General features: G+C 43.5%; 1 protein-coding gene across 1 annotated transcript in view; it reads left to right on the forward strand.

The window, feature by feature from the left end:
- ALPK1 (alpha kinase 1) overlaps nucleotides 1-25459 on the forward strand; it is a 52135-nt gene that overhangs the window by 6352 nt on the left and 20324 nt on the right. Inside the window, exons 2-3 of the mRNA XM_067297624.1 lie at nucleotides 13750-13985; nucleotides 19154-19308. Coding sequence (XP_067153725.1) covers nucleotides 13865-13985; nucleotides 19154-19308 — 276 coding nt within the window. The 5' untranslated portion in view covers nucleotides 13750-13864. The remainder of the gene's footprint in view (nucleotides 1-13749; nucleotides 13986-19153; nucleotides 19309-25459) is intronic.

Genomic DNA, 25459 nt, shown 5'->3' on the forward strand with positions numbered 1-25459 from the left:
TGACTTGCAGGACAGTGAAACCACACTGTCATGGGATGTCAAGGGATAAGGTAAACACGAGCAAGAGGCTGTGAGGTGGAACGGACTGATCCCTTTCAGCTTGTTGGCATCGCACAGCAAGAACCTTGAGCTGACCCAACAGTGAATCTTCAGCATCTCCTTCCTTATTTTGTCTAAGGGATGGCAACGTTCCCTGTAAATAACTGGTAGAGAGCCAGGGCAAGAAAGAAAAAAGGACAGCAGGGACAGTATGGAAAGAGGTGGAGACATTTCTTGTTACTTGGAGCCCCCTCTTACTGACGGTTGTGACTTTGGAGGAAGGCTCATGCAGTGCAGCACTCTGTGGGAGACAAGCTATGTGTGATCCCAGCTTTCATGAGCAGTGGGGACAAGAAGTGGAAAGAGAAGAGTAAGGGAGGTCCAGTGCCACAGAACAGGTACTCAGTAATTGCTCCTTGCTTAAAATTATACACAAATCATCTTTAAACCCTGATCCATAAGAAGAATTGTCAGCTCTTCCCCGTTGTCTTTTTTTTTTTTTGAAGTTGGAATGAAGACTGAAGTCTAAGCATTTTGGAGCAGAGTGTTTCTCAGAGAAGAGTGTCTTAATGAATTTCAATGGAGCTGAAAATGAGAAATCATTCGTGCAACTTAGAAAAACACACTGGGGATGAGTATTCTGTACACAGTTGCTAACTGCAACTGTGCTCATTCCTCACAGCTGTAGAATAAAGGAACTCTCTCTGTTTTTTAAAAGTGGTTAGAAAGCAGGGATTTATTTGGTAGTTAGCCCTACTGGAGCTGTCTTTGTTTACCAAAGCTGGGAGTCCAGCTTTCAGTTATTTGATGGTCTTCTGTCTTCAGCTGTATATGGAAGTGATTTATCAGTGGAAGGTTCGATCCTCTAGTTTTAGGGAGAAGTATACGCCAGCTAGAAATGTAGAGACTTACATTTGTTATTTTGTGAGACTTCTCGCAAATTAGAAAGAGAAAAGATTTGGCATACACATCAAGTTTTTCCTTCTGCTTAAGTTCCAGTGACTTTAAAAGCTAGTGCTTTGGGACTATCTGAGGCATTCCATTTATGACTTGGTAAATTAAATTCTTTTGTTTTCCAGTTAGTCTAGTTCATGTAAAGCAGGCTGTAAATTGGTTACACAAAATAAGGAAGACCTCTCTCTAGCTCCCCATTCATGAACAAATAAATTTTGTGACCATACAGTCAAATGGAAATACAGCAGGTCCATTCATATCATGTTTCAAGTCTTTTAAGTTTACCTAGAGATGGTTAGGGATTGTTTCCCAGCGGTGTAGAATTCGTATGTGATTTAGGCATTTTTTTCCCCCCCCTATAGATACACTGTAAACCTCTCACATATGTCCTAGAGACTCTTTATAATATCTGAGTTTTTGACCTTGTCAGATTTCACAAGCTAAACAAGACCGGATGTTATCGACGCTTGTTGAAGAGAAGTCTGTGTTGCTCTTGGTAGTCCAGTGTGACACCTTGCCTGAGTCTGTGCAGTAGATGGCATGCCGGGAAATGGAAGTTCCATCTTTCATGTCAGGTCTAAAGTTGAAGATGTAAACAAGGAAAACTTGAATTGGTGTATTATAACCAATCAAGCAGTGGATTTTCAACTTTTATAATCCGACTGATCAGCTATGACCATCAGGAGACCTGATAGTGTTCTTTGCAAGAGCTGGAATACTAGTGCAGGTTTCCTACTAAGATTACGCTTCAGGAAAGTAGGTTCTCCCCAGCTGACAAGCCTTGTGTTACCAGTTTGGTACGGGGCTCTTTGCTCTTTCCCCTTCTAAAGAACTGAGCTGTGGAAGCTGTCCAAAGCTGCACTTTCTCAAGGTGGCCTGATATCAGCCACCAAATAAGCAAAGGCTCAATAATCAAAGGCATCACAATACCTAGAGTGGCTAGTGGCAAATATTTTTAATACTGTATTGGGAATTGGTAAGAGTTTATGATAAAATGTATTTGCTGCATTTAAAATCTGTTTTTTCTTGCTCTGAAGTAAATCCATTGGAGTGTAAAAATTGTGACAACTGACCTAAAATTTACAGAAATGATTTGGCTGAAAGAAGAAACTTCATGACTTCAGCGCACTTTGAAACAGCCTCCTAAATACCATTTAGATACTCCTTTACATGTTCCACCTGAGGAGTGATATGGTTTTGTCTTCCAGATATATAGTGGCAGTTCTAAATTTTGTAGGATATTCGACATTTAGGATGAAGTGCTTTTTTTAAAAACAAGCAACTTAAACATTGCCTTCACAGGGATGAGATTTTACCATAGGGACTGAGTCTTATCACTCTCTCTGGTTCTACGCTGTTTAAATGGAGATAATTTCCTGTGTAAAAGATTGCTGAAATAAATGTGAGTCTTTCCACAAACAGGGCTTTAAGGTGGAGTAGGTACAAAAAAAGAAGGGAGGGAACCCTGTTTTGACAAATATTCTTACTTTGGCATCTCCCGTTTCTTTCCCATTCAGGGTTATATTGTCTGTCATCCTTTAAGACTTGAGCCATTGTAACCTGCTGTGTTTCAGAAGCCTTGAAAAAGTTGAACTGTGAGACAGAGCTTTTACCAAAGGAAGCTGATGCCTGGTTCATCTTTACCTTGTGTTGTTCCAGTAACCCTCCCTTTGAGCAGTTGCTCTCTGAAATTTAGCAGCGAGGTGTTTGTACCACATTAGGTGTGTATGCTTTAGCTGTAAATCCTCACTGAGAGGTAGTGAGGGCAGCCTTGTATTTCTTCCTCCTTGTGTAGCCCCCTTATTTGGGGGCAGGGAGGTTCTAGCCCTTAAGATTCTTGGTGATGAAAACAGTAGGATTTCACAACACAGGGAGCATTAGTTCATGGGTTTGTGTGTAGCCTCACAAGGGAACTCTGTTCAATAGGCTTCAAAGTGATTCAGCCATGGCATAACCATGGCTGTGGCCACATGTGATATAGCCTGTAGCTCTTTAAAGAGGATTAGCCTTAAATCAGGGACAGCATTCATTGCTGGATTTCATGTAAAGTAGAATATGCTAACGAAATGGAAATGTCTACAGCAAACGTTGCATAATATTGCAAACCCTCAAAATTGAGCTTTGTGTCTTGATATCTCTGCTGGAAGTCAAACTTTTATATTCTGTTTGTTACTTGGAGAAAAAGTGAAGTTTGTAATATCACCACGATTTCTCTTTAGCAAAGCTAAGAAGATAACAACAAAAATTTGAAGGTAACTTTTCAAACACTATCAAATGTTTTAATGATGTCACAGCTTTCCAGCAGAGAGAAAATCCACCATATCTTAAAATGTATTCGTTTGACTCTTCTGAAACAGGCATAGGCTTGGTTCGATTCTTTGTTCTTTCCCTTTCTGTCCTTCCGTTGATTTAAAGGACAGGTTTGGGCTTACGGAAGTTTCAGGATCGGTCCTGCAGAGAGACAATATTTCTGACATGCGTTTCTGAGCCATTTCATCCTTTTAAAGCATCTTCTGTCTGTACATCAGCCTCAGTTGACAGGATTTAGCTTGAGAATTTTTGAGAATTAATATTGTGTATGTGTATGCATATATATATATGCATATATATATATATATCTCCCTAAAACATCAAGGGGATCAGTGATTCAGACTGTCTAATTTGAGAAGCTGTGAAGGATTTTATTTGCAGAAGGTCATAAATGCCTCCAAAAATCATTTTAACATGAGCATTGGGAAATCACTGGCCCCTTCTTGAAAGCCTTGGGTGTGTTGTTACGTGTAAAGGAACCCATTCTTATCGCATTAGCGTGTGGTATGTAACTAATAAAGATGATTCCAGGTATAATGTTTAATGCCACTTAATTGTAAACTTCACAGGAAATTTGTTATCCTGATATGAAACCAGTTCAGTGCCTGGACTTGAAACCTTTGCACGTGGAAACATTTAGACCTGCCGCGAGTGATCTCCTCCCACAAGTAAGCAGGCATTCATGTGGGGCTCTGCCATATCAGCCCAAGGGCGTGTATGTGTGGCCAGGGTTTTGATGCCTGTGCAGCACATTCAGACAAATACTTGATATACAGTGATGGACATAATACACCCCAATGGGTCGTTTTGCTTTTTCATACTTACAAGTGAAGACTTGAAGTGCCTCATCCCAGTGTGCTGGGAAATAAAAGCCCCAAGAAAGACTTTGGGAAGAAGATCCTTCTGGCTCCATTTCCCAAACGTGAGCTTTCATTACTTGGTAGTTTTTCACTCTGCACAGCCCCACAGCTTAGGATTTTGTTGTTTTGGGATTTTTTTGTTGGTGGGTTGTTTTTTATTTTGCAGTTTTGAAGGGTTTTTCTCTGTAGACGTGGAGGGGTGGTGATACATATTCATGAAAGAGAAGTCTTTCCAGCCCCTATTAGCATTGACAAAGACTTAGCTGTTTCACACAGCAAGCTGACTGGAATTGTGTGGGGCCTGCCTGACCAGATTAGAGCAAACAGCAAGCTTATTCCTCCAGTCTTTCGGCCTCGCCTTCCTAACAATTTCCCCAATTGTCATTTTGACAAGGCTGTCATTAGGTGATGGCTTCTTTTGGCCATTTTCAGATAAAGATAATTTCCTTAACTTCCATTTTATTTGACAACAAGTAGTTTGGGAGAGAAAGGAAGTGCTTCAGTAGTTTATGGATTAAGGGTTTGTCACTTCAAAGGCATCTTTGATCTAAAAATATGTGCTGTACCAAATTCATTATGTCTTCCTTTTTTTTTAACTTTTTAATTTATCGATCTGCCCCTCAGTTATTCTCTTTTCTGCATCCCCTAGTGGTGCATGAGATAGCAATGATGAGGGGAAAGAGCCCAAATTGCCACTCTGAAAAGTCATTACTAGGGCAAAACAACAGGTGCTTTTGTTCAGCACTAAGCACTGGCTCCATCACAGATCTGGTTTTAGCCAGAGATCCTGCCTGCTCTTATCATGGGAGGGATATTTAATTTGGGTGTAAAGATTGGTTAAAAATTTGGGGAAGACGGAGAAATATCTAGGAACATATGTGCCGTGAGGACTGACTTTCTAATGTATTTTATATTTGTCTGGTCACTCCTCTTAAGATTGAATGGCCTAAAAATGTGGATCTCATACAGGGAACATTTAGCAAAATGGAGCTTGTATAGTTCAGTGATCAGGTTGACTCCCAAATGTTTCATTTAATGAGCTCCATGAGGTGGCCAGTAGCCCTGTGTTTTTGTTATAAAGTTTTCCGTGGATGATCAGCCCCTCACCTCCCGCTGCCATCCTTAAAACCTGGCTGGTATTACAAAAGTTCATGCAAGCAACATTCTGTGATTAAGGTTAGCTTTGAAATAAAGGTCTGGAGTTCCTTTTTTTTTTTTAATAAAAATAACTTTAAGGAATGTTTTGTTTCTGTGCTGCACTAAAAAATCCCAACCATCATTCTAACAGACAAAAACATAAAAGCACTTTTCTTGTTCTGCTTACAACTTAGACACTCTTCCACAAAGCACTAATCTCAGCTTTGGACAAGGTAGGTAAGGGCACTGTTGAATGTAGTATTTGCCTGGACTTTATCCACCAGAGGAGGAGTGTTCTTAAGCACAGATCTGTACTGGCAGAATTAACATTTGGATACTTAGCTCACTCTTCTACAAAGAAAGCAGGACATGGTGTTAGTCTGAATACAGATCTAGAGCTAGGCTTCTGCAATGTTTGGGCTAGCCAGGTTAGGTGCTGCGTTTCACTTTGGACCCTTCTCTGCTTTCTTAGCACTCGGCAAAACTTTGTTCTCCATTACATCAGAGTGAATCTATCATGGTAGTGATGTTACTCTAGCCTTACACAGGCTTAACTGTGACTGGAATTTGTTCTGTATTAATATTAATATCAGTTCCATCTAATTACTTTAGCTTCTTCTGTAATGCTACCTCTGTAGTCTGCCCAGCCAGATAACCATCTCCTTGCTGCTGGAGGCTGTTTCTGATCCCATTTCTAAACAGAAGCACTTCTGCTTCAGCTCTGGCTGGGGTAGCTGTGCAGAGGCTGACTTGTTTTTTCCTTTTGCCTGCTAATTGGCTGAGACCACCAGAATTTGGAGGACACAGATGTCACTGATAGTTTGCCTAGGGAGCACATTCATGCCCATCTGTTGCAGTCTAGAAGGCTGTTCATATATCCACAAGGCCTTCATTTAATTCTTGTCAGAAAGTAATGTAAATCCAGTTTACCTCAGAGGTCACAGCCAAGATTTATGCCAATGAGCCCCCTGCAATTTACACACACTGTAGTTGTATAGGATGAAAAGAAAGCCTTTCATGTTGGTGCATATTAACAAGAAAGCTTGCCTTAGGAGAGGCTTTTTGATTGAGGTTCTTCCTTATTTTAATACAGCCAATGCCAGTTGGTATATCCAGCTTTACCAAGAGAAAACATCTAATCTTTAAGCCAGAGAAGTAAAATAAATAAATAAATAAAGCCCCTAGCAAATCACTTCTTTTTCTTAACCATCTTGTCTCTTTCGTGTGGCAAAGCCTCCATGTACTAGAAAGAAAGATAAATGCTGCAGTAAAACACAAGCATGTGTGTGTTGAAATAGTCAGGAAACTGAATGTACTTTCTGTGAAGAATGCTGTTAACTCATCAGCTAAAATGTGGTACTTGCTTGTGGTACTAAATAATTTTAGCTTGTGTTCTGTTTTTTGCTTCCCTCCCCCCCCCCCCCATGGTCGACAAATCTGCCAGTAAAGTTGTGCCTGTTTGTTTAACACAGATAATGGGAAAGTTTCCAAAGGGCTCATGCTCACATCCGTGGGAGAGGGAGCAACTGAGGGTGCCATATGACTTGGTACCTGCTGAAGGAAAAATACCGGCCTGAATGTCCAATCGCTCTTTTAGTGACAACTTTTACATTTTCTTCAGTCTCCCTACAGAAAGCAAGGTGAACCAAAATATCATCATGCACACTTCTGGAGTGAAAGTGAGACCATAATTCAGTCAGCTCCAGGAGGGTCTGCAGCAAAAATAGGTCAGCACTGCCTCTCTGTTACAATTTCACCATTGTCCCTCTAATTTCATCAAGAGACTATACCAGCTTAAAAATCCTGCTCAAAAGTTTGTATAGCTTCATTGACCCGAGGGAAGCTATATGCAGATGTGCCACATTACACCAGGAGCTGCTATATGCAATCTTCTTGCTGAGCAGTTCATTTCTTGGTTAGAATAAGGAACTGGTTTTTACAGACAAGCATGGGCAAGTGTTCCTATCTCAGCGCCCGTTGAAAATGCCATGTGACGTTGGCATGACTAAAGTGTATGGGAAGGGAAGAATCATTCAGCCTGTTGAATTAAACCCGTGGGAAAAGGTAGAAGTTCAAGTGGTACAGACACTTAAATTGAAAAACAACTGTTAAAAATAAGTACTTTGTTATTAAAATTGCTTGTAAAAACAGGCAAAGATGGATCAGGGTGTGTAAAGAGAACACAAAGGGATTTCTGAGATGGGCGCCTCTGCTTCCTTAGGCCCAGCATAGTTTGAGGGTGCTCCTTGCATTTAGTTCCACTTTGGGGGATCCTCTTCCTAAAGAGAGTTACCCCTTCCTCACACAAGCATAAAGAAACTCTGGCCCAGACCTCGTTGCTGCGGATAAGCAGCAAGTCTCTTCCTTCTCCCCATACTGTCTGGCCAGTGGATTTTGCTTAGGCAAGTGCTTTCAAATGTGATGGGCATGAAGATCAGTATCATTTAAACTGGATCATAATGACCAGAGTGGTTTGGGGTTAGGAGGGAGGAGAGCAAGGCATAGCTGGCATCAAAATTAAAACAGGGCTCAAATTCTAACTTCCGTTGTAGCACTTAAAATAATTAAAATGTTTATTTGAAAGTCAAAACAGCCTCAGTCATAAATAACTATCCATTCCTCAATTGATTGTGCCGAGTCCCAGCTGAGAGCTCTGGGAATAAGCTTTATTTGCTCCCTGTTGGGATTAATTCATAAATGTAGTCTCCACGTGGAACTCATCAGGTCTTTGCTTCCTCTTCATTAGTCTCCCTGGAATTGAAGGGTAGCCTGAATAAGATGAAAATTAGGATAATATATTTTCAGAGAGAAAAGGTCTGGCAATCTCTAATTTGTGTTTCAGGACCATAATGCTGTGCAACATTTCTCAAATGATGTTGTCTGAGAAGCAAATGCTTGTTATGCTTGCTGTATTTGAAGTTTGAATGTGTCAATTACATCTATTTTTTTTTTAAAGCTTCCAAAGCTAATTGTAGTCTTAAGCTAACTAGATTGACTTTCAGGCTTCCTTCTATCCACAGTATAACTTAGAATTCCTTTCTCTTGACAGATCTTTTGGTCTTCTAGCCCAAGGGCTCTGAAATGTCACAATATGGTCTATTTCTTATTAAAGAGATCATCTCACTGTAGCCCACCCAATTCCTTTCTCCCTCCCTCTGTTCTCAATCCCACCTCTGATTAGACAGTAACTGTAGAAATACACTTTCCTTCCCCCTGAGGCCTTTTTAAATTTTTTTCATAATATTTGACGCAAGAATGTTTTTTTTTTTTTAATCCAGGTTCCAACCAGAAATGGCACAGGTTTTTTTTTCACCATTTGTGTTTCGAAGTGTCTAACATTTCTGTCAGTCTTTTAAGAACACTCTGTGCCCACAGTTGTAGTCAAGAGGCTCTCCTGTCCCCGGAAAATGCTTAAATCCTCAATCTGATGTAAAATTGTTTTCTTAAGTCAGAGTCTTGATCTGTGTTTTGACAGTAGTAGCTGAATTACTTGCTGGTGTGTCCTTAGAAAGCATTTTTGTCTATACAGTCTTGCAGCATATCAAGTCAAGCAATTTTTGGACCTCTTTTAGTTTTTTTTCACTTCAAAACTCAAGTCACCTTTAAAAACCTTTTGTTAAGATTTAATAGTACTTTAAGAAAGCTAATTAATAACTACTGGAAGAGTCCCAAATGCTTCTGGAAGTTTGTGCAAGTACTGCCATTTGGCTTTAGTCTTAGGTACTGCATTTGCCTCAAGTTGTAAGCTGTGTGCTTGGTTATTTTCATGTCCTGGCTGTCATTCAATACTACAGCTGTTACAAAACACACAGTTAAAGTGGCATCTGTAAAAAGGATGCTGCTGTAGTTTAAAGCTCTTTGTTGCATTTTAAATTGATTTTATGATGCAAATCATTGCCCTTAGTGATGGGTCGCAAAAGGGTATCTTCACTTTAAGTACTAATGTACCATTTATTGCACTGGTCTATGTGGTTCCATCACTTTGCTGTCACTGCTGTTGTAAATCACTATTTATTACTCTAAGTGTTCTCACTGTTTATTTAGATCTTTGGAAATATATACCTTAAGAAAAATTTCTCACTTGCTGAAATTCATACATCCTCGTCATTGGTCTTACAGTTTCCCGGCGAGGTAAATCCTTGCAATCTTGGGAAGCCAAGTGCTGTATTTTTACACTAATTTAAGCTTCCCCACTAAGCCCCATCGGTTCTTTGTGAGGCTCGCGCTCTGTGCAGCTCACAAAGCCACATGGCTCTCTTACGATAGAGACCAACGTGATGTGCCAGGCTGCAGCGCTGCAGCCCTCCATCCTGTCCACGAGCTATGTTTTAGACTAGTTCTGGCTCTGGCAGCAGCATACACAGAGAAGTTGGGGCATGTGTGTAAGCTCCCTTTTGGCTCACTTGATACTATGCTATCTTTTGTAAAGGCAGGTGTCCCAGCACTTGTTTGCTTTAGTGCATCTTTATAGAAATTTTTGTTTAGGAACATATGTCTACTGGGGTGGGAGGGTGACACCTGAACATGGGTTTTCTTCAACAGACTTCTGTGTGCTTGTGTAACAGTCTCCTCCTCTCTGTCTCACATTTTGTTATGGGGCTGATATACATGTCCATGTACATGTCTGTTACTAGAGAGGACTTCCTAGAAAACAAGATTTTTGAGAAATCAGTTACACAAAGGAATGGAATCAGGGCCAGATGGCAGGGATGCTTCATCCCAACCTGAGAGGTACTCATTGGAAAGCCACGCACCCATCCACACAGGGCTGTTTAATCAGATAAATCAATTAGCAGATGTCAGTGCAGTTAACAGAGCAAGCAACAGTAGCATAGGTGTGTTACTGTGATTATAGTGGAGAAGACTGCTTTTCTTGGTGGAAAACCAGCAACTGGATCAGCTTTTCTAGAGCTGGCAGATTAGAGAGGAGGTGACTCTGTCCCAAGGATGTGCTTCTTTTGGTGTTGTCACCAGACTCAGATGCCTGTCTTTGTTGTCCCGGAGCTGTTTAGGAAGAGGAGAGCTTTGTGAACTAGGGTGTAGACTAGGACATCATGCTGTGATCAAATCCCATGAGTTTGGCTGCTTTTTTTTTAAATGATCTTTGGTGGTGACAGAGAGTTCAGCCCTAGGAGTATTTGCTTATTTTTTGCGAGCTGTCCCTGGAAAAGGTAGTCTCTAACTCACACAGTGCAAAATGCTGCTTATTCTGTGGTCAACATCAGCATCCTGCCTGAGGACCTCTTCTCTGTCATATCTCTGTCTGCGTTGTACTGACCCAAATGAGGCACTGTCGCTCAGGCTCCGTTCCCCCGTGTTCCCCTCCCCTTGTGGAAGAGGGTAGGATCAGGGCCCTGGGGGCCTTAGCTGCCCTGACCAGCCTCTCTGGGACCCACACCCACACCCCTTGCCCAGGGGCCCCATTTCAGCTCAGCCTGGGGCCTTCAGTCCTGGCTTGAGCTACATCACAGGACTACCTGTCTCCAGCCCTGCCTCTGGATGGACTTTGGACCCATGCTGCAGCTGTGTCTTCAGCCTTGTCTCCAGACCCATCTTCTGATGGGAGCCCCTTGATGGACTCTGGTCCTGGTCCATGACCTCACCGTGCGGGGGCTGTCGCAGCACCCCGTTACCAGCACCTGGCTCTGCCTGCCCTGCTCAGACCCTGTGGGGCTGTGCTCTGTATGGGGGTCACCCTCAGCTCCTGGCTCAACCCCCCCTGCCTTGTGGGGGAGCCTGAATTGTATATTTTATTCGATTGTTTTTCCTGATGGGTTCATTGTTTTAACAGCTTTCAGAGCACAAGCTTCACTGGATCACAGTCACAAATACAGTGATAAGACCTATGATGTTCCTCAGAGTGTGTTTGTTTGTTCATACAGTAGGCATCTCACAGACATGAGCAAGTTTGACTTCACAGCACCTGAGGTCTCTAGCTGTCTATTCAGAGGCTCAGCAAATGGGCCTGATCTCAAGTGGGATCTCTGTTCCTCTTTGTTTATGTGGTACTGAAAGGGAGAAATGAAACACACAGTATGTGACTTGACAACACCAGGATGTCAACAGTAGACCTAAGAACTGAACCTAGCTCTTCTGTATCTCTGTCTGATGCTGTACTCTTGAGACTCCTGAATTCTTCCTAGTGGATGCTTTGTACTCTCCGAAACATTAAAACTACAGTCTGCTTTCACAGTTCGTTGAATAGCATGTCAGGACCTTTTTGTGTTGTGCTCCAGAGTGGAGCTGCCGTAGAATGAAACCCTGCAGCTGTATGTGTGGCACAGCAAGCATTGACACCAACAAAGCACTATGTGATTGCAAAGCCAAACTGCAGAGCCTAGGAAATGTTGAAATTAAACATATCAGCAGTCTTAGCTTTGTCTGAGTTTTTACTATGGCTCTGCATCTAGCTGGTGTCTTGCTTGTCCATCCTGCTCTCTGATTGCTCTTATTTGCCTGTACGCCTGCACTCAGTCTCCCTTTTATGACTTCTCTCTCAGTTTCTTCTTTCTCTGGCGTTCATCTGAAGAGTCAGGAGGTTTTTTTCTCCCTTGTGTGGGTTTCTAGTTCTTTCTGCCGAGGCAGTTACAGTACACAGTACCGCTGACTGACTCCTGCCTCCAGGCTCTTTGCTGATCAATCCCATCTTTTGCCCTGCTCCACCTGCCCTTCCCTGGCAGGCTCTCTGTTCCTCTCTCCTTTTGCATGAGTGCATCTCTTTTGCCCTCTGCTTTTCAATCTGGCAGCTTGCTCTTGCTTGGTGCCATTGAGAACACAGGCTATCTGCCACCAAATCCATGATCCAGAGATCCCAGAGCTGCAGCAAGAGAGAAGAAAATGTCCAGAAATATAGCTGCTAAAAAAGCTTTTTCTAGTCAGCAAAGCAAACAGTGTTTGTATGTGTATTTTCCTGCTCTTCCCTTCCTCCTTCAGAGGCTTATAATTGGGTCAATTTTAGACATGTTTTCATAGGTTACATTGCTTCAAAATATGGGAATAGTGCTTTTCTAAGGGAAAAGGTCACCAGATTTGTATTGCTATGGAAAAAAAACCCAAATATTTCCTCCATGCTTCACTTTTGGAAGCTGCTGAATTGTTTTAGCAGATACTGAGAGAGATGCCTGAGACAGAAATTGTTTTTTTCTGAACTGCCATTGACAATGTCATAAGCACCTGAAGGTCTTACAATGGAAGAGTTATGGCAAGCCTAGTAAAGGTGTGTGTGTGTGGAGAGCTTGGCCTCTGCTACAGGCAGTCCTAAGCAGATGGTGGTGGACCTCTGCTTCTAGGGACATTCCCCAAAAGGTACTGTAGTAACTGGGAGGGGTTTGGAGCTGGTTCCCTGCACATCATGTACAAGCTGCCCCACGGCAACTGCAGCATATCTGGACCCTGCACATGGGCGCTGCCAGCTGATTTCCTCTTCCCATATTCGCTCATCCTTGAAGGTGCTTCTGGCCCCTGCTCTGAAACCTGCTCAGCAGCACACAACACAGTGCCAGCACCAGGAGTGCTTCCTGCAGATGAAGGTGCAAGGTGGGAAGGCATGGGAGGCAGAGGTATGGGATCGGCATGGATGGTGGAAAGGAGGCATTAGCAAGTGTTGAGGCCTTGGTTTGGGGAGACAACATGTGACAGAAAGGGCAAGGAGGCAGCAGGGTTGAAGATCAGATTTGGAAAGGCTACTGCGAGAGAAGCAGCAGCTAGACTCATTAGAGGAGGCCTAGCTTTGTCAAAGGCAAGCCTTGTGCATTTGATAGACAGACAAAAGCCCCAGTCGGCTCTGTCTGTCACAAAGTTGGTGAAGCTGTAATAAACTCCAGTGTTCATCCTGTGGGCCTGTGACTTTGTACTAGGTTAGCTCCTGACTCTTGCAGCATCAGCAGCAAAAAGACTCTTAATTCAGGCAGACTTGAAAAATAGACTGAAGGCTATTTCTGCTTGGCTGCATCAAACAAACATTGGTAGTACTTTGTGTTGTGTGGAAAGACTGGGGATAGCATGAGCAGAGGTAAGAGGAGAGAGCGACATGCTCCCGTGCCCCTGGGTAAGAGGCAGTGTCCTTGTTTCCTCCAGAGCCTGGTGAGCTTACACAACATCCTCAGCAAGTGCGGAGCATGTAAAGGTCTGCGACTCGGTCCACGCTAAAAGTACTTGACAGCACAAGCCTCCAAAATGCAAAGGAGTCCAGAACACCCCAGCAAGTCACTTCACTGCTTATGGTTTCACAGCTCTATTGAAAAGCAAGTCCTTTCTCTCTGGCACCTCAGAGATGTGTGCCTTGCACAGTTTGTCACAGAGACCCCGCGGTAATTTCACACACTCCTCTAATACAGTTCTTCGAGGCTGTCATGTATTTTCATGTATTTCCTCTATTATTTCTCCCTGCTTGAGTCTTTCAGATAATTGATGATACTTTAGTTAATCATTTTCCCCCTCTTTTGTTTAGCAGGTACCTCAGCCTTGAAGGGATCCTTTTCATTTCGAATCCGTGTCTTCTCCTAAGTAATTGATCACTCTGCACCCGGGGACACCCAATTCACAGTGGAGCACGATCAGCCTTCATGAATAATCAAAATGTTGTGGCCACATTGCTGCAGGAGTGCAAGCAAGCTCTGGACACGCTCCTGTCGGCAAAGTCTGACACATGCGAGGAGGATGAGCGAGAATACCAGCGGCGCGAAGGTGAGGTCCTGAGGAGAGGCACCAGGAGCAAGCCAGCAGGTTGCTCTGTGCCTCTGCGCTGCAGTGACCAGTCCTCAGCCCTGCCCTATTTTTCTTCTCCTGGCAGATGAGTGTCAAGAGATGACTGGATTTGCACGCCATGAATGGGATGTGGGCTACAGGCAGGCGGGGAAAGAAGCCCACTTTGTTGCAGTGAATTGCTGTCAGTTCTAATTTTAGGCTTCAGTAAACATGAGGTTGTAAGGAACAGTTTAGTTTGGGAAGAACAATGCCCGAAAGTTTGCTGATGCACATAAATTTCAGTTATTAAAAAAAAAAAGGATGCAACTTTTGAATAAGAGCACATATTTCCTTTCCTTTCATAGGAACTGGGGGGAGGGTGTTTTCTGTTTGTCAGCTTCTCCTGATATATTAAAGAGCTCATTGCCTGAATCTTTATCTTGTAAAATGTGCGTGACCTCTGTAAGTGGTGTCCAGAGAAAAAACTTGCAAAATCCCTCTTGAAAGGAAAATCCATGCCAGCTAATGGCTGGAATAAATATCCAGGAAAGGATGCAGTATTTATTAAGGGCTATAATAAAAGAATTCTTCATTTGTTTTAATGCTAGCATTAAATGCAAAAAACTAGTATTTATTTGGTATTTATTTTGTTGAGAGTGGTTTTTAAAATTTTTTATTACTTCTTAATTCCAGTGGAATTCCAGTTCACATTAATTGTAAAAGGGTGTAAAACACTCAGTTCAGTTTTCTCTAGAATCAGATTTTCAGAGGGCTACACAGCTGAATTGTCAGGTTTTTTTACTCACAAAATAAAAGGCATGCTTGAATTGCTGAACTTTTTTGAATTACACTTTTTCTATACAAGCTGGGGAAGCTTGAACTCTGTTCTGCAACACAGAAAGATAAAAAATCTTCAGTAGGTACAGGAGATATAGTAAGAGATGATGATGAAATTTCTGAGAGGAAAAAAAAAAGGCATTAGAAAAGATCTGCAAATAGTCAGTTCTGCATGCTGGTTTTGCTTAGTACTATACATTTGCAATACTGTCTGTTTTCCAGTTTGGTGTTAGTAATGTTTGGGTTTGCTTTGCTTGAATGACTTGGCCATAATGTTAATTTGATTTTTGAAATCCTTTGTCTTGGAGAGGAGAGCTGTTTAGAATATGGTTTTGCGAACATCCTTGTTCTTGCTGGGAGGTCAGCTGTCGCTTTCTGAAGCACCCAAGTCTGTTTTTGAGTGTGTTTGTGATAGAGGGTGGCATATAGGTTTCTGTTATGGATACTGGAAAATTTTTCTCTTCTTTTTTGTTTTCAACAAAAGGTACTTTGTTTTCTCATCACAAATTCCTTCAAGCTTTATTATCACTCTTTAGAATAGGCTCTTGAACTCCTAATCAGGTAGCGCTTTTTTCCTTCATCCTCTGTTTTCCTTTTCTCCTATTAAATACCACAAAGTATGAGAAATAATCAGTTTAGTTCCAGATAAGGTAAATCAGTGCCCTTATAATCACTGAATTAGACATGGTCCTTCAGGTAAACTGATTCAGGAAATGGGTGATCAGAGTGTGAAGCGGGGTGCGGGCTTTTCTGAGGAACTGTTCCCATGAGCTGGCTGAAAGCAGAAAGAAAAATACTTTGCAGTAGGGCAGCAACAGCAATATTAATACCTGCGCACAGTTCCTGCGTGCGAACACGCACACGGAGGACAGAGACTTGCAGGTTGGCTGCCGTGGGCTTTGTCAGCCCCTTGCCGCTGGCAGGTGGTTTTTAAGCAGCAGTAACAAGCAGCTTGTGCTCTAACGGCTTCATCGGGCCCACATGTGCCTCCCACAGAATGGCATTATTACAGGGTCACTTCTGGCAGCAGTTTGAGCCAAGGGGATTCTCTGAACACAAACGCGGAGGGGGTTTCTCCTCCTCCCCTCCCCCAGACATTGTCTTTGTTAGCTTGGCTTTCTTCAGACCAAGCACAGGAAGAACTGAAAGCCAAATACATATAAATAGGGGTGAGAGGGGAGAGGAGGAGCGAATCTTCATCTTGCTTTATTTTAGGAGACAGAATGGGTATTAGATTGGTTTGGAATTTTTTTTTTTTTTTTAAACAAATCTTTCAAGCTAACCCCTGTGTGGGTTCATCTCCTTTTCAACCCCTATTAATTAGTGAATTTACATTGCTTACACAGATAGCAGCTATCAGATATAATCTCTTGTTCTGGCAGTTGGAGTTTAGCTGAAAACCATAGTAGCTATCTCACTGACTGTTTTGTGGGGGTCTAGTGCATGTCCTTACATTTCATCATATTATTGTAATTAACACACTAATTGCATTTATTTCCATGTGGTGACAACTAGACACCACAGCAAGGTGTGAAGCTGCAGCTTGCTGGGTTTGTACAAAGGTCCCATCCCAAAGACAACTGAAGGCTTCCAGCTCACTAAATCCTTCCAAAAATGTTACTGTAGATTGCTTTTCTAAGCAGCTCAGCAATGATGACTGCTAAGGATGACTCTAAAAATAGAAGTTCAGTATTAAAGAATTCGGCCATAGTCTTTGTTCTTTAGTGCATCGAGTAAGATTACGATTTAATTAAGGATAACGTAGGAAACAGGAACAGGAGGATAGCAGTAATACATTTATGCTCTAGAGAGGATATCATCATTCGCCTCATCCCATGGATCTTTGTTTTATTGATACTTTTTCCTATTTTCATTTTATTGAGGTAAACATGAGTTTGTGTTGGGAAAGACAGAAGAAGAAGGCAGAAAAGGAGACAGAAAGGCTTTCTGTGTAAACATCCCATTTCTGTTTCTCTGGATTCCCCCATACACATCAGTCCTATGGGATCACACGGGAAAATGTTATGGAGGTGCTTGCTGTGGTTGCCTTCAGGCATCCCTCATCTTCCATTGCAGAAGATTTAGGGAAACTCGGTCTTCAGGTATTAACATCCCTCTGACCACCCTACATAGGGTAAAAAAAAGACCTCTGTCATTTCATGTTCCTTGTGATCAGGTGAGCATCCCTGCTCCTGCGCTGATTTTTGCAGGGCTGCCATACTGCAGGAATTGCTGGGATTGCGAGACTGGGAGCTCACGTTGCAGCATCCTGTCCCCCCCACCAGCTCCTCCACTTGGCCACCTTCCCACACACTTGCTCTCTGCACAGCAGGGAGGACTGAGCCTCTCCGGACACAACTTCAGAAAGCAGGGAAACGTGGTTGTGGGTGAAACTGCAGTGATGTATAAAGGGAAGCGTATCCAGAACCGCAGCAACAAGTGAGAAAACTTAAGTTGGAAAATGTGATATAATTTTTTAAGGCAACTTTTTGAAAATCTGGCCCTAGGTGTCAGACTTTCAACTTTTTCCTAGGAAAAAACAGTGAACACACTATAGTACGAGCACAAAGTAGAATTTGTATGTAGTGTATTTTCTACAGTTGTCCATAAAAGATTCATTTAAAAATACATAGTAATACATTTATTGCATTACCTCATTAAAGCAATGATGGTCTCTGAGCAGGGGTTTTCTAGGGATTAATGGCCAGAAGGGGCTAGATCTGCAGCTGATGATCACCATTAACCCCATCTGGTCAATAATCCATGTTAATCCACTTTTATTGGCCAGAGAGTCTGCCTGGCCTAGCGGTTAGCACAGCACACTGAGGCTGCAGCTTCACTGCTATTTTAAGGAAAATTAAATGTGAGCTGCTGCTGAAAGGAGGGGACAAATCCAGGCCCAGATCTCCAGCTGTGTGTTCCTACTAGCAATTGCATCCTTAGTTGGATCTGCTTGGAGATCCAACTGAAGCTGATCATTTTGTTTTGTAATGTTCATTTCCAGCTGGACTCAGTTGCTGCTGGAGCTGGATGATGGTTAGTGCTGGCAGAAGCAAAGAGCCAGCCCCGGGGAGGGAGCAGGACTGGGGGTTTGGCAGTGGCCGCTGAGCAGCCTAAGCTAAATGCAAAGTTGAGCTTTTGCTTTGTGAGCCCCAGCACCTCTCTGGAGGATTGAACACCAGGTGTCCCACGTGAAGTGCATAGGAGCTGGGAGGACTTCTCACTGAGCAAAATCTACCGTTTGACTTCTTTTGCTTTGCTCTCCCAAGGTTGGGAGATAAGCCATGCTTTATGTAGCGTTTTGAAACCCTCAGGTGAAGGCACGAGGACTGGGATTGTCAGAAGCACAGCTCTGTGCTGGCTGTTGGTCACACAGCCTGGTAGTAGGAGCGTGCTGGGACCAAGGCTGCCCTGCGCCTGTGGCTTCTTTTTTACTTCTGTTATAAACTGCGAGCAAAATGCAGAAACTCAGGCTACATCCTCAGCTAATGCAAATTACTGAGATCCCTTGGCTTCAAAGAAGACGTATCACACAGTGACAGAGCTGGTGGGTGAATCTCGTATATGGGCAATGTAAGCTTCAACTGGTGCCTGTGGTGCATTTGTAGAAAATGCAGTATCCATATCAGTTCCCAGACACGTGGCCTAAGCAATTTCTTCCTGCTGTAGAAGTGAGCTTTCTTGTGCTTCAAAGGTGGGTGCTGTAATCTACAGTTACTTCTTTGAGAGCACATTGAATAAATCGGACCAACAACTTTTTTTTTGACTAAATTATCAATCAAATAATTATTCCCAAGAACATACTGTCATTATTCATTATATCCCTTTAGGTCTTTGTCTGATCGCTGTATACAGTCCAGGTTTATCTCCCAATTTGGATGTGACTTTTAAAGCTTGTAACAGGCCTTCATTATTGTGATGAGCAAAATCTTAAATACAGCCCTTGGCAAAGGGGATAGGTCTTCTGCACTGTTGCCTTCATTTGCTCTGCCAGGAAACCTCTCCTCATGCAGGGGAAAATGTTTCCTCGCATCTGCCTGCGAGTAGCTCTTCACGTGTAGCCGGCCACAGGGCTGTGTTACTTCTTGCTAAAAACCTTTTTAGTGGCTGATGGCTCCAATTTACCTGGAGGGCAGAGCAGGCTAGAGTAGCTGATGACAGGCAAACTTTCCTTGCCTCACGGTAATTCCTGTGGCAAGAGCCAACAGCTCGTGGCAGTTGTGCAAAGGCATGGGGCGGGGGGAGGTGTGCTTTTGCAGGGGGGGTGCTGTATCGTAGCACTTGTGGCTGCATCCACTGCAAGGCCTTTACCTGCGCTTTGACCTTTCCAGCTTTGCTTCCCGACGAGCTGAGGACCCTCCTGGAGGAGGCAAAGGAAATGAAGTGGCCCTTTGTGCCGGAGAAGTGGCAATACAAACAAGACGTAGGCCCGGAAGACAAAACAAACCTGCAAGATGTGATCAGCGCGAGGCTCCCTGATTTACTGGTATGGAGTTCAACACACCTGTTCTGTAAAACTTACCGCCGAGGTGCTTGAGCGGGCACAAAGCCCTTGTAGGTAGTACTGGGCTTTCAGAGACTTTTGTTTTCTGCACTGTAGCTGTGGCAGTGACACATTGGTCAGCAGGCTGAGGTGAGTGTGTCTCTATTGGGAAGGGGCCGCTCATGGGGGCCAAAGGGCCAAAGCAGGAGATGGGGCTTTCACCTGTTGCAGTGCTCAGGCAAAAGAGGGACCCAGAAGCTACAAATCACTTCAGACTTTTTTGTTGAAGTTGTTACGAAGCAATCTGTGTGAATTGCTCTTTGCGAGACAGCTAATCTCTGCCTCACTTGGCGTGTTCAGAGGGAATAGAGGAGGCAAAGTCCTGCTCCCAACCACTGCCTGATGCCAACTGTGTAAAATCAATGGGAGCTCTGCCTCGGGCTTGGATTTGTGGTCCCCTGGCCATGTAGCTCTTGGAGAGTGTGCGCGCAACATCACATGAGACGGGACAGCTAGTGCTCGGGTTTGGGGTCTGACTGGTAGCTGCAGTTTTATGTGCTCTCCCAGGCCAGGGAAGATAAAATGGATTGAGGGGGTAAAGTTTTCTCTGTATCCAGGCATTTGACTGTCACTGTGCTGAGAAAAAAGTGCCGGGGTATTAATGAAAAGTGCATGTATACATTGTTAGCAATGCCAATGCTTAGGCTGTTGCACACAAAGCAATCCCCAAATCAAAAAAACTATAGCACCAGACTGCTGCCCTGAGAAGAGGAAGCCGTGAAAAATTACTTGGGGTGGGGGAAGGCGACAGAGCCATAGAAGAGCTCATGGACAGGCTCTGCCTTGTCCAGAAATGATCAGAGGGATGTGCAGGGATCTTCCATGCACTGAGTACCTTACAGGACCAGAGCTTTGCTCACTGAAACGTGCAGTGATGACTTTTTTTGTGCTGTTCCTACTCTCTTTGTGCTCTCCCAACAGTAGGTTGGGCACTCGCTCTGGCAGTTCATCTGGGTCCACAGTGCAGCTCTGTTTCCAGGAACAGAGATGAATGTTCACCTCTTCCATGAAAATCTGGTGTTGAAATAAAACTAAAATGAGGAATGTTTACATAAAGTTTTAGAAAACAAGATTTTTGAACAGAATTATGTGCATTTTTTAATTCAAGACTGCTATGAGGAAGTAAGGATTATTTATCTTAGTAGGGTTTGCATAATTAGACGCCTGCTTTTTCAAGAAAAAGACTTGACAGGATCCCTTTGGGGACCTAGCCTGGCCAAAGGCAGGAAAGCCAAGAAGTCACTTACGCAACTTCTCATGTGGGTGAAGGATGCTTGTCTGAGTAAGGAGTTGCAGGACCCAAACTGTGCTTGGGGATCCCATCGTGAAAGTTGAGGAGTTTAAGATTAGAAAGCAGGAAGAAATGTTGGATTGCTTTTTGTTTTTCTAATTTTCTCAGACGTCAGACATGACTTGTAGCAGATAGAGGACTCCCTTTTCAGTGGTAAATGTGATATCTAGCCTAATGAGTGTCTCTTTAGCAGGACAGACATAAACTAAAGATGATGTGTTTGATCTTCTTGTACTTACTGTGGTGCACATCCCAAGCCAAAACAGTCACGTTCTTCATGGGAAGGGGCAATCTGGCCTGAAAAGCTGGGGGCCTGGGCGGGAGCTGGCCCCACAGAAATCAGGCTGCAAAACTGCTGTTAACTACAAGGGGGGCAGGAGATTTTGCCTGTTTCAGTGAGAACCTTGTCCAGATAAGGCCAGCAAGTTTTTTTGTTTGTTTGTTTGAGGACACTGATTATTTCTAACAACAGCAATGAGAAGTCCAAAGAAAAGCCAGCAACAAGGTTGTGATTGCTGCGAAGCAGATATTTCAGCCCGAGCATCCCCTCGCCAGCATCATACGTTGCTGGAATTCTGAATTCGGTGGTTGGGGGCGGGGGAGCGACTCTTCTTGGGTATTTATTTTCTTCTTCTCTTTGGTGTGTGTGGCCTTAGACAGAAATTTATGGCAGTGGTTGACCTCCTTTACAATCCCCGCACAGCGCTCTAACTTTGGAGCGTTTGTCTGCTCTCTCCCAGGATAAACACCTGCAGTAAACTCCCTGAGAGACCTGGATAGATGGGAGATTAATGTGGCTGTAATAGTGGAGCAGTGTTTTCAGCATTATGCCCTCTCCCCAGGTAGATGGATCTTTTCTGAGATGATACCAATTATTTATTGCTGAAACATCTGTTGATAACTGCAGCTGCCCTTGTTAAACAAAGCATATCATGGGGTCATAGACTATAGGGACCTAAAATCCTACCGCATGCTAGTTTTAGACTATTCACCAACACCCCCTGAAGTCCATTGGTTACCGTTGTCTTCAATGTTTCATCATGCGGGTGAAAATACTTTGTAAACATTGTGCTGCCTTTCCCCATGTGCTTTGAAGTATTATTTCATTTTCATTGGTAATTTATATTCCAGTGCTATTGTACCATGGGAAAAAAGGGAAAACCTTTTTTTGTTTTCCATTTAAGTGTAGATAGACTGACATTTTGACCTGTATTATTAGTATTAGTCAGGAAAAGGGATTTTTTTCCCCTTCATCCATTCCCCCCCCCCTTTTTTTTAATAAAATTTCAAGGCAGAGCAAAGGCTGCTTCAGTGCTTTGAATAAAAAGCTGGGGGGGAAATGAGGCTGAAGAGAAGTGATTACAGTGTGATGAGGAAAGATAAAAGTCTGAACAACTTTTTTCTCCTTCTTTTTTGTTTTGGCATGAGGGACAGAGGGATAATTTAATTCCGTAAAGGAAAAATAAGTCTTTGTCAACTTATTGTTCAGAAAAACCTTTAAAATTTTTCATCTGTTTATTTTAATTTGCCATGCTTAGAATAAGCTCATAAACCGTAATTCATTACATTTTGAAAGTGCTTTGAGATCCATGAATGAAAGGCACTTCATTACCATAACACACTGGCACTGTTATGAGGGGCCAGATCTGGCTACCAGTGCTCGTGATGAGGATGTTTTACTCAGTGAGTAGGCTGAAAAGCTCCATGAGACCAGCACAGGGAGTAAGCGGATTAGGCTTTGGCTTCAAGGGTTTGTCTTAGTGTCGCGCTTTAGAAAGTGGGATACCCGTTGCTGGCGGCTGCGTGCTGGTTTGACACATCAGGAAGGCAAAGCCACCTGCACCTGCATCCTTTTAAAGTGCTCTTCTTTGCCTTTGCTGTGGGATCATTACTTCTGCATGCTGGCTAAAGCAGTAGGAAGGCATGGCAAAACCAGTTCGGGGAGGGAGGGAAGAAGTGAAGGGAGGGGACAGGCGAGCCAGAGTTGGGGCTCTCGCTGCAGCCTAAGTTCAGAGGGAGTCACGCTGCCTCGTAGAGTAGAGCTCAGTGTAGAGTTTGGCAATATAAGCAAATTTTTTTCTTCCTTGTCTCTCCAATATATGAAATAACTGAACCTCCCTAGGGATTTGAAGGCAGCAGATTTGTAGTAATACTTAGTGCAAACCAGCACTTCTGGTTCTACAAGATCTTTGCATCTTCTAGAAGATTCCCCCACCCCCACCCCCGCTGGGGATTCACCAGCCAAAAAAAAAGTCAGCCCAGTTCAACAAGCTCAACATAATGTTTTCCCCATTTTTATAGTAGATTTTAAGAGAACCTTGCTGTTAGCTGCTATCAGCTGGCAAAGCGGGCCCCTTTGGGCAGCCTCCTTCTCAGCCACATCTCCCATTTGGTGGGAATTTGCACAGAAGTCCGAAGGATGATAACCAGTATTTGTTATGTAAGCAAAAACTTGGAAACGCTAGGATTTTTTTGTTTTATTAACAAGTCAAAGCAAAATCAGAATTGTCACAGGACCTTGCTGACAAATGTAAATATAGAGGGATTACTCTTCCTCTCTTAAAACCCACCTGTTCTGCAGGGTTAGGACTGGAGCTGCACTCCAAAACGGAGGCTTCTAGCAGTTCCCCTTCTTGCAGATCTCCGGTATTGGAAGTGATAGAAATATCCTTCTGCTCTGTAACCAACCAACAGAGGGCAACATGCCCATGTACACATAGGCTTTGATGTGGCAAACCCTATCGTGGGGTTTCATCAAAAGACTACTGTGTGCACACAAGTAGTTTTCTTGTGTGGTTATTCATGCAATGTTTTGTTTTGTTTTGGGGTTTTTTTTTGCAAGATCAGAGCCCGTTCTCAAACCCACCCTAATGATGTAGGACTTCACTTTGTTATTATCTTAGGTATCAATAGCTACTGTGGCTGGTGGAGGTATTCATCCATAGACCAGGCTGTGCTGGGATAGGAGCAGTGCAAACACAAAAGCAAAGTCAGACCTTCAACGTTTTCATCATCTAAGGCCTTGCCCATGCAAAGACACTGAGGAAAACAATTTGCAGTTCATGTTTAAGTGGACTAGTTAAATGACCTTAAATCTGTGGGCGACACTGGCTTCTGGATTGAAGGTGTCTCAGGGCAGTCTTGTGGGCAGGGGGATGCAGGGAGCCCTCAGCTTCGCGGTGGCAGAGGGGCTGCTGGGTGGGCACTCGCCTGCGCCTCAGAGGCTCTCCAAAAGCGGATCTCATTGAGGTGCCTCTGCAGCCACCACAGGAGCCCTGCAGGCTCGTCCCCTGCTCCCTGTCATAGGCGGCAGGGGGCATGTGGATTTTCTGGCCCTGTTTGTGCAGAATCTCACTGAAGTTAATGGGAATGTTGAAGAGAAGAAAAAATAGGCCCAAGCAAGGGCTGCAGGGACTTTGGCTAATTACGTACTGATGGATTATCATTAGGGAAACCATTCTGAGGGAAGTACCCTAACTAGCGTTAGGGGGGTGTGTGTGGCACTTGAGAGCTGGGAGCCTTTGAAAAAGAAATAAAGACGGGGCTGAGGATTTAGTTTTCTCTGCCTTGTACCTGTTGGTGTGGTAACAGGAGAATTAAAGCCCTAAATCTTAGCCCTGGGATCTTAGTTGTTCAGGCTGACCTTTTGCTACCTGCCTCATAAGGGCTCTTCTTGGGTGATCCCGGTGAAATGGAGAGTGACGTAACTGAGAACTGTGGCTGTGGGCCAAATTCAGCACAAGAGGGAGTTCCCGGCCTCACAGCCTCCCCTATGCTGGGCTGAACCCTGACACTTCAGGGCTTTTAAAATGAGAAATATCAGAGATCAGGTTCTGTATGTGCAGGAGAACAGCAGTTTCCTCCTTTGTGAGTCACAATGGACAGTGCTTTGGACACTGCGCCCAGGTGAAGCTGGAAGTTATTTGTCCTACTTGATCCGAGGGCAGCTTTACCGCTTGGGCGCAGGGTGACTCCCCTGATGTTGCCAGCATGCAATACTGAAAAGCATTCAGTCTTCCATGGTGGCTCACCTATGTGGAAAAAGTACAGCAGAATTTGTATATGGAGCAGCAAGTGAAAAGTGTGAAGTCTGATATTGGGTACCTAGAGGGGTGTTGGTTCACCTTGTTCGTAGCTAGGATTTCCTTTTCTCAGATGTTGCTTATTGGAGTATTTCCTCCCTAGAAGATACTTCAAATTGTATTACTGAGATTGCTATGCTGTATTTTTTCTTGCAAATTAAACTACTTCTCTAATGGATTTATATTTTGAGGGCACACAGATTTAGGAAAGAAAGACTCTTAGATCTTTAACTCTAATGGGCTTGATCCTACCCCATCAGGGAGAGTTATCACTGACATTTAGCTATTTTTAAGTATTAAAATATCCCCTTTAACATAGTATTTTAACATACCACAGAGAATTACCACAATAGTTTAGACATAACCTAAATCTGGAGCACAGCAGGGCAAGTCTTAAGGCCAAAAATTGCTTGTTGAACCTATCCCAAAGTGAGGGACTCTTTGGGATGACAGTCCCCCAAATCCCTGCTGCCTTGGCAGATATACAAGGCCCACAGGAACTCCCACTCGAGGAGTTTCCTCAGCGCTTTAAACAATTCTGCTTCTGTCCTTCCTCAAAATGCTGCTGTTGAGCAGCCTGAGCTGCCTGCTGCTCTCCTCCCTCCTGACACTGCTCAAGTTCATCACACAGATGGTTTTCACTTGTGCCTACAGGTAGATGTGCTCCCATCACTACCTCTACCTGCAAGCAGCATTGAAATCTACATGAAAATAGCAGCAT

The sequence above is a fragment of the Apteryx mantelli genome, chromosome 5 (assembly GCF_036417845.1).
Source record: "Apteryx mantelli isolate bAptMan1 chromosome 5, bAptMan1.hap1, whole genome shotgun sequence".
Taxonomy (NCBI): domain Eukaryota; kingdom Metazoa; phylum Chordata; class Aves; order Apterygiformes; family Apterygidae; genus Apteryx; species Apteryx mantelli.